General features: G+C 29.8%; 1 protein-coding gene and 1 long non-coding RNA gene across 4 annotated transcripts in view; both read left to right on the top strand.

Annotated features, from left to right (window-relative positions):
- The first annotated feature begins 523 nt into the window (after positions 1–523).
- LOC146997390 (uncharacterized) lies at positions 524–4,637 on the top strand. Its single transcript, XR_015041388.1, has 2 exons — positions 524–767; positions 2,727–4,637. It is a non-coding gene; the product is annotated as an uncharacterized LOC146997390 (long non-coding RNA).
- Positions 4,638–9,585: 4,948 nt separating this feature from the next.
- trx (histone lysine N-methyltransferase trithorax) overlaps positions 9,586–10,085 on the top strand; it is a 215,579-nt gene continuing 215,079 nt past the window's right edge. For 2 of the 3 annotated variants that reach the window (XR_015041387.1, XM_085817559.1), the window contains exon 1: positions 9,586–10,001. Coding sequence is in view for 2 of the 3 variants with exons in the window: in XM_085817559.1 (XP_085673685.1) it covers positions 9,717–10,001 (285 nt within the window). In the remaining variant the exon portion in view is untranslated. The remainder of the gene's footprint in view (positions 10,002–10,085) is intronic. The other variant, XM_085817560.1, reaches the window with a different exon arrangement.

The raw sequence follows: 10,085 nt of genomic DNA, 5'->3' as shown, positions 1-10,085 counted from the left end.
AGAGGATATATACTCCGTGGTATATATACTGCGCGGGGTATATATACTCCGTGTTAAACGGCAGCTACACAGCTGACGGAAAAATTTGCTAAGCGTCTCTGTAATGATCGAGACGATGAAACGAGACTCGCTCTTTGTCTAGTAGATCTCAAAAAAACGACCAGTTCTTCCGTCTCGACGATGTCAAGAATAGGGCCCTTTATTTAATACATGCAGAACTCGCTCTTTAATTTGCATAAACAAAATAAAATTCACATTAAAATGAATAATTACATTCAAGGACGTATTCATTTAAGTAAAATATATATGAGAAAATTAATTTCAATTCGGCTATCCGACCACCAACGAAAAGAAAATGGCGCTAGATGCCACGCCTAGATAAATCGCAAAATCAGTAAAGGGGCGAATTCAAGGGCAACGCTTGTCATGGTAATCGCACTTGCATTGCAAAATCGGATTCAAGTGCAACGCTTTTCGGACACGCCTACTGAAAATACGTCACTACCATAGAGGAATTTTGCGGCTACTCCTGACCTGCCGCAAACCCTTAACAGCGACTGTAAACAAGATGGCTGAAGTGATTTTGCTCAGACGTTTAAGATATCGGAGAAATGCTGATCAAATTCCTTGGCATTTAAGAAACAGTCGTAATGCTTTTGAATGTCGGAGCGTGAATTCATCAGTTGATTCAGATTAAATCGGTTTGCTTCAATGAATTGAAACCTTTTCTGAAGGCAACTGCCAATGGATATTCTCTGCAAAAGCAGGTTTGTTTGTACTTTAGATTATGAAAACTGAAATACTTTTGGAAATGTTTCCGAATCAAAGACTATGCTTAAATGACCTATTTGAGAATATTATATATTTTTATACGTAAACACACAAATTTTTAATGTTATTGTATCAGGATTCTTTCTTTTTCATCCCGTTTTTTTTCGTAGTAATGATCGAAATCGTTAATTACTGCGAATTTTGGAATGCAGTAATAATATCACCATTAATTTATCGTTTTAATTACTCTAAAACGTAATCTCGGAGAAACTATTTCTCTAACAGAAATTATGCATATGCCTGTCTTTGAGATATATATATATATATGTATATATTGGGGATTAGTTTTTTGGAATATATATTTTTTCATGGTTTTAGATACGTGCATTTAATTTACATATGCTCTCAGAATTTCAATGATATAGTAAATTAATTCGCAGCAATAATTAATATTTGATATGTATGCAATTAAAATTTCATAATTTAAATTAACTTTATATGAAGAGAGAATATTTGTTAAATTCAAATTTAATTCTTTGCAGCAATGGCGCATGAGAATTATTTAAATTTAACTTTACTTTTTATTCTTATGAAACAATATATATATATATATATCTACAGTTACAGATATATATATATATATATATATATATCTGTAACTGTAGGGAAAAAAGCATGAATTTTTCTCAGCTGTTTAAACAGTTCCCATGTGTAAAATAGTATTTCATCCCCCAAAATATTAGTTAATTTTCTCCTAATGTATAATGTCTTGCCTGTTCGTACAGTGTGATTAATGTCATTGTAATTTTGGATACTTTCTATAGATCTTGCATAATAACTACGCATGTAAGTTATATACACATTTGTAAATCTCTTATGATATGAAAAGTTATTGCAGACTTTCACATAAATATTAATAACTTGATATTCTCGCAACAGGTGACTTACCTTACTTCTGTAGACCATGAGCAGAATTAAATAAACTTATAAAGTTATCATACTAAATTACACGAAAAGCAGCATGACATAAATAAATGCAAAGAAATTAAATGTATTTACTGTACTAATAGATTATTATATTACACGACATTGGTTTTGCCCCTGTATAATGGGAATGAAAGCCAGTTTTCCATAGAAAGTCCTCTACAGAAGCATCTGTTTTCTTAAGCAGATTGCTTTTACCATATTTCAGTGACCTTGATTTAAGTATGAAACTGGATAATATTTATTTTCTGCATGAAATGTGTTAACTGAGTTTTAGAAATATAAGCCATCTTGCAGTTACTGTGATAATACTAATTTTTGGTACCTCCATATTATACCATCAACCATGAAAGTTGTGCCAATTGCTGCTGTGAAATTCTGAGCCAGACATTTGTATACAGCAGTTACAACAAACCAATACATGAAATAGCCCTGCTGTGAAAATATTGGACCCGCTTCGTGAAAAAACATTCGTTCATTACTACTGTTTTATTTGCGGTCAAATTTTACCAAAAGCTCATTTTAGAATGCTATGAATACAAGTTGTCTACAGGTAATTGTTCCAATTTCTTACTGTTTTGTTCTCTATTTCCACATACAGTAGATGTTAATTCTATTGACCAGCTGTAAAAGAACTGGATTGCAATCACAAATGTGATTCTACCTAGCTTACTAAGAATTATTTTGGGTTACATTCAAATGAAACCGCAGATGTTGCGAGTGTGGTGTGATATTAATTTTTGTTTTGTCTTCATTAACCGGAAAAATAAATTTTCCATTAATGGTGAAAAGGTAAGAAATATATGATAATAAGTATAATATTATAGTCATTTCAAATTACTGCAAGAATGTTTTATTATTTCCTTAAAAAGACTGATTTATTAATATATCAACTATATTCAATGTTAAAAATCTGTGTATTAAAATTTCAGATGAAACTTTCTTTTGACTTAGGATTTATGTTTTTCTAGGTATGGGATGCTGGTCTGAGGGTTCTCTATGCTGTAGGACAATGGCCAGGCAATTCTCATGATGCATTTATATGGAGTTTGTGTGGACTCTAACAAAATCTAGATAGTATTTTGTCGCATCGTGCATATCTTTGGGAGATAGTGGATTATAATCCCATTTTATCACGGGAATATCTCTATAATGAGAAGCACAGAAAAGTTCCTGCAGCTATAGAGATCAAATCAAGATTTAGGGTACTGTACGTTACTGGTAGAACACTATTATATTCAGAAAGCAAAATATGTAAAATGGTCATATCTGGTGGCCATTTTACATAATATATGCTTAAGGTATTGTGTTGAAAATCCTGAGATTGATGTGTTTGAAGATGATGAGTTGGTACCTTCAGAAAGTTTTCAGTCAGTGCATGTTGAAATTGCATTGCACAATGAATTAATTTTAAATTTTGAAACTCGATAATAAAAACCCAAAGTCGGCAACAATGAACCTCTGGCAAAGGTGAAACCCCCTTCATGGATAATAAAGAATATATTATGAAAAAATTACTTTCATAATATATTCTTGGGGACCCACAAGCCATGGTTTATATTTGAAACTGTAACTAAATTCACAACTCTAAATGATTTTAATTGATAATAATAATCCTAAATAATTTTATTTGTCCTGGTTTCAAACGCATACTGACAACCTTTATCATTATTGTTCTTCCCTCTGAATTTCTTGTTTCCATCATTTATGTTTAAAAACTCTTGACTACCAGAAATAACTTAATAGGCTCGATATATATATGTATTTCAGTGTTGGTATGCCAGTCATGATTTACAATAGTAAGTCACTATAAATTATCATTGCACTTAATTTATCTCAAACTTAGCAATAAGATTTACTGCATCGAAATTCAGTTTCTTCCAAAAAGTCAAATGTTTCTCTTCCATGAGACAAGATAGAAAATTTCCATGTGACAATACACGTTTGATAGCATAAGAACTTCATGCTTATTTATTATAGTACAAATTATAACTGACATATTCTGTCAAAGATATTTAAATGTATTTCCTAAAAACAATTATTTCACTCTATACTGTTTATGTATACCCAGGCTTCTTGGTGGTGGGCAAAACAAATATTGGACAGTTCAATTTTCCTCCACCATTCCTGTGAGCATATTCTTCGATTAAGCAGGGTTTTGCTGCAATTCCTGATTAGCATAATATGTAAAGAATAAACAGCCTATGATTTATGCCTCCATATCCTCTTGTATTATTTAAAGAACATGCATTTTCCCTTTAATTCTAGATTTTAAAACATTAAAGTAAGGGAAAGATTGTTTGCTCAATTTAGATTTATATCATAAATACGCATTCACTATAATAACTTACTGCATACTTACCTCAGTGGGTTTGCCATTAAAAGAAATACATTTAAGTAAAATCATGAGTGTATAATAAATTGTTTTTCAGCCAAAAAAGAGAAGGGGAAAATAAATACAGTCTTATTCACTTAATTTTGTAGTAGGGGACTCAACATTGTTATTGTAAACTAGACATTAGCCATACTTTAATAGTTGTCATCTTTAAGTTACTCTGTATTTTTAGAACTTAGAATGTCACGAAATTAGAATGCCAATTTTATCTGCCATTGTTATGGAGCTGTAGGATATCGAATGTTATTTCTTCAATGATAAAAAGAAATGAAATTTTTAATACCACATCTCATTCATATAACTTATTAACATAATTGAAAAACAATTTAATTCATTTCATGTTATATCTGAAAATTAAAATTTGTAATACATTGACTAGATTCTTACAGGTCTTATTTCCATTTCCTTCAGGAAAAAGATAATTGCTGTGTAAAATGCATAACGAGACTTATAATAGTGGTATTAAAATTATTATAATGTTTATGTCATATAATGGATCTGTGAATTTCTTTTAAATAATTTCCATAATCACAAAATTTAATAAAATTAAGAAAGTAGTAAATTTTACAATTAAAATATGAATTCCACACTGCAGAAATATATACAAGAATGAAAACACTGTAATATTTGAAATGCACGATTTATTTTTTAATAAATTAATAATTATATTTTGATTTTCTATGACAGCAGTCTGATTTGCAACTGATTGCTTATACAAGTCACATATTTCACACAGTACATTAATATATTCTTCTGCGTTTCAATTATTTCCTTTTCTGCAGCTGTAATATCTCTCTTCCTTTTTTCTCTTCGGTCTCCTGCTTCGAATAGTTGAGCTTCTATCTGAGGGAAAATTTTAAAATATTCATTCAAATTCAAATATTCTTAATTTTTATATTTCATAATGTAAAACACTTTTTATAATTAATTAAACAATCAAACTTCTCTAAAAAGGAACAATTCATAATAGTGATTTCTTTAACTTTCAATTTTTTTCCCTTTATAATTTTTAAGACTGTTTATAGATCAAGAGGATTTAATGATTATTATTTTAAATTCTTAAAATCTTGTTCTTAATAATAGACATACTCTGTATATAATGTTCACAATAAAGAATTGAAATAACTTTTGTATGAGAAATATTAATTTACATCTGTTATAATTAATTTATACCAGCGGTTCTCAGCCGGTGGTACGCAAAGAAATAAAGTATTTTTAACTATTAAATTCAAAAATTTCATAAAGAAAAGAATAGTTAATAGAAATTTCATTTTATCAAAATTGACTTGAAAATTTGGAAAATGACACACTTGTTAACTTTTGGCTGAACCGAAAAAAAGAATTTAAAGGCATTTCAAATAAAGCTATCAAATTTGTATTGTCTTTTCGCACAACCTGTTTGTGTGAAAAATGATTTTTTCCATGTTTAATTTGAAATATAAATACTCACCAAAATAAAAAGTGGATCCTAATTTACCATTAAATGAAATAAGAGCAGACATAAAGAAATTAAATATTAAAGTATTATAACTGAAATTTTGATAATCAAGTGAATAATTAATTTAATTTTAATAATTAAGTAATCATCAGTTTTTAATCTAATAGTTTTTTATGTGTACATATTTAATACAAAGAGTGTGCAAATGGCAATATATATATATATGTTTTTAATATTTCTATTGAGGAATTGAAAAATAATCATTGTAAAATTAGTGGTGGTATTAATGTTTTTCAGTTTTTGCTTAGATGGTACACTATAAGTCAAAAGGTTGAAAAACGCTGATTTATACCATTAAAGTTTTTCTGTTGGGAGGAAAAAGAAAAGAAGAATCCAGAAAACATTAGATTTTATGTAATAGATACAAACTTGTCATTCCTAAATGTCATCCTCGTGATAAAAGTGTGGAATTTTCTAATGTAAAAAAGAAAAAAGCATAAAATAAGCACAATTTACTCAACAATCTTGACTGAAATATACATGCTTTCAGAGATAGCATAAAGTAAGAAAAGTTTACTCAACAATCTTGATTAAAATATACATGCTTTCAGAGATAGCATGAAGTCAGAAAAGTTTACTTAACAATCTTGATTGAAATATGCATGCTTTCAGAGATAGCATAAAAGAAGCACAATTAACCTCAACAATCTTGATTGAAATATACATGCTTTCAGAAATAATATACAAAGCATACTGCATAATCAAAGTTATGAGTTTATATACTACGAGATACTATACATGTTTATAATATACCATGTTCCTGTACACCTAACACCTCGTCCACAATTTTCTATACAATTCATTAAAGATAGTTCCTGAAACATACTGACTTAAGAGAGACATGCATACTTCTAATTTATGCACAATAACTTGACAAACATTGATTTCAGGTAAAGAGCTACATGTATTATATCAAAGAAAGAATGAATAAGTGTAATTTGCCTTTATCCTACAAATACTTAAAAACATTTACATTAAAAAAATGAATTATACATAATCGTAGCAAATTTTTAATGAAAAACAAAATAGTTGAAAACTTAATGCAGTTTTTGTCAATATTTTACTCTCTTAAAATTTATATAAATGTATAGAAACTTGAAATGCATACCGCATTTGGCTGAAAAACTTGTGGTATTGTACTGCACTCTAGGGAAAGGGGAAAAGTATACAATGAAGCAAACAAAAGAATAAAAGATATTTGCATATTATTGAAACCACCTTAATAAAAGTTACCAAATTTTCAAAAATGTGCCAAACTCTGGCAATGATTATGCATCAAAATTTTTCAGGTAACATGCTCATGACAATTTTTCATTCAAGCAATGTCACCATTTTTATATGTGTTCCTTATGTTGTATTTCAAGTTCCAATGGTTTTTAGATACGAATAGTTGTTTTAGATTAATTTCAGATTTAAAATACTGCTTGTGGAGCTTACCATCAAAAGAAGAAGCTGTGTTAAAAGTTCTGCAGGAATAGAATATTTTAGTACAAAAATTTCTAATGGAAACAACTATGAGATGAATTTGGTACATAGACAAGGCATGCAGTATCAAGTTTATGTAATTCTCTGTTTTTTTTTTTTTAAGTGAAAACTGATCACTTGGCACAAGCAGTGAAGAACAGTGCTAAAAAATTAGACAAAAAATTTGTGGAAAATGTATTTTTTTAAGCTATCATATAATTTTTATTTAATAATTCAAATTAGTATTTTAAAATTTGTTAAATGTTTTTTCCTTTGATATGTTATAACGTTTTGCCAACTTAGATAAATATTGATAGTTTGGTTATGCTAAAAGCAAGCTGCAAAGAAATTAAGCTTTTGTTTCTGCACTTGTAGCTTTTAATAGCAAAAAATTGTTTTTTGAAATTTTATGAAATAAATAAATCTGAACATAACTGATATCAAACGAGAATGGGTCCAAACTTTCACTTAAGAAGCAGAAGTGTACTGTAAATGCACAATATAATGAGCAGAACACAAAGCATAATTTATAAATTAAACCTTTACTCTGGATGTATATATTACATTAATATCACATTAGAATTAGCACTACAATTCAGAGTTTCATATAATTTTTATTTATTGTATTATATTGAAATACCTTTAATTTCATTTTTATATTTTCCCAACGATGTACAATATAAACCTTAAAATTGCTCTTAACCGTTGCATCACATAATGAATGTCTAAGGGAAGGAATGCCTCCATGGAAAACTAAGGAAAACTTAGTATTCATGTTATACATTGAAAAAATGAAGAGAACACTCATGCAGCTAGCTTTTTCACCTGGATTTAAATAAAGACTGGGATAGCGGTGTTCAGCAGGCTTATTAATTACTATATAATTCAAGAACTAGTTAAATTTCATATGGTAAACATGCCTACTGTCACTGAAGAATCATGCATCTGCATTGAACAATAAAAATATAACACAAATTTGAATTTTAAACAACTTACTATTAGAAGAATAAAAACCAAATGTTGTAATTTGAAAATGGGAAAAAATTGTGGTTTATATTTAAAAAAGCAAGTATTTTTGTCTGAAAAGTAAAATATATTTTACACACACCTGTTGCTCTAGATTACTTTGGAGGGAATCTATAAGATAAAGTAAATACAGTTGTACACATTACATTACATGTCTGCATATTTCCTTCGTTTTCAGGACTGGAACACTTCGTTACACCACACTACAACGCAGTAAACACTTGACCATGAGCTTAGAGGAATTATGGGAACTGATGTTTTTTGTTTACATCGACACGCAGTCTCATTGAATATTGATGAAGTTTATCGGACAAGCTCTCCTGGCGCGAGAGCAAACCAGCTCCCCATTGCAATTTTGACGTCATCAGTTACCAGAGCGGTAAAGCGTTGCATTTGAATTCGACTTTAGCAGCCGATAGCAGGAACGCCTCCTGCGAGCTAACATTTGCAATTTATCAGAGCGTTGCACTTGGTAAATCACTGTGATGGTGTAAATCACTCAAGACTCATGGATACCAAAAATGCATCTAAACGTAGAATGCCAGGGTGCACATCAAGAAGAAGAATATTCTGTATCAAATGTAAAATGTATTTATGTGTATTAAAAAGAATTATTTTGAAAAGTTTCATACAAAATAATGTGTTGATAAAGATGAAATATTAGTTAAAGTTACTTAAAATTAATAAAACAATCATACATTAGGATGTTATTGTGAAATTATATTGTGTTGATGTTTTATTTCACATTTTAATCTAATGGCGGCTTTAAATATTAAAATTTACAAGTGTTAAAATATGACATTATTTACTTAATTGAATCCCAAGGTACACATATGTGTACCTAAATTTTTTAGTCCCCAAATATACATGTACCAAAAAAAATTCCTTTTTTCCCATCTATAGACAGAAAGCAAGCATATAAACTTCACGAATTATTTTTCAATTAAATATTTTAACTTCGGGTGTGAAGAGGATATATACTCCGTGGTATATATACTGCGCGGGGTATATATACTCCGTGTTAAACGGCAGCTACACAGCTGACGGAAAAATTTGCTAAGCGTCTCTGTAATGATCGAGACGATGAAACGAGACTCGCTCTTTGTCTAGTAGATCTCAAAAAAACGACCAGTTCTTCCGTCTCGACGATGTCAAGAATAGGGCGCTTTATTTAATACATGCAGAACTCGCTCTTTAATTTGCATAAAAAAAATAAAATTCACATTAAAATGAATAATTACATTCAAGGACGTATTCATTTAAGTAAAATATATATGAGAAAATTAATTTCAATTCGGCTATCCGACCACCAACGAAAAGAAAATGGCGCTAGATGCCACGCCTAGATAAATCGCAAAATCAGTAAAGGCGTCTCTGCGCAATTGATCATAATTCTAGTGCTTCCGTTGTGAACTGGTTAACCGTCCGACGTCGGACGGATAGACACTGTTACTTCAATCATGGACTAGATTTGTGTATTTGATGTTGAATTTGGCGCGCAGAGTACGGATTGACAGTTTTTGCATCTGTACTGTCTGTTTTTCTGTTGTATAATTCTATTTCAGTTTCACTTCCTCTATGTATTTTAAACATGTACGTTTATATAAACGGCAATCACATGTAAAGAACGTAAAAAGAAGAGTAACCTTGAATCAATTTGATGCCATATTCAGATGCGATGCTTTAATCATCAAAATGGCGCGCCTACGGTTCCCAGGTCGGCCTGGGCAAAGAATTGGAAAAAATTATGTGAAATATATGTATGACGATATGAAAACAAGTATGGAAGTGGGTTTACAGCCACATAACAAAATTGAAGTAGGGTTAAAGCTGTTCTATGAATTGTTTGGATACTCAGATGAGGTAATATTTATTGGTACTGTTTTATAAATATAGTAAATATTTTGAAATTTTTTTTTCGAAATAATACTTAAAATTGCGTTTATA

Source organism: Stegodyphus dumicola, chromosome 5, assembly GCF_044657685.1.
Source record: "Stegodyphus dumicola isolate Sdum_Otavi_A_Nest chromosome 5, ASM4465768v1".
NCBI lineage: Eukaryota > Metazoa > Arthropoda > Arachnida > Araneae > Eresidae > Stegodyphus > Stegodyphus dumicola.
Note: the sequence above shows the minus strand (reverse complement) of the source record. Positions and strands in the feature narration are given on the sequence as shown.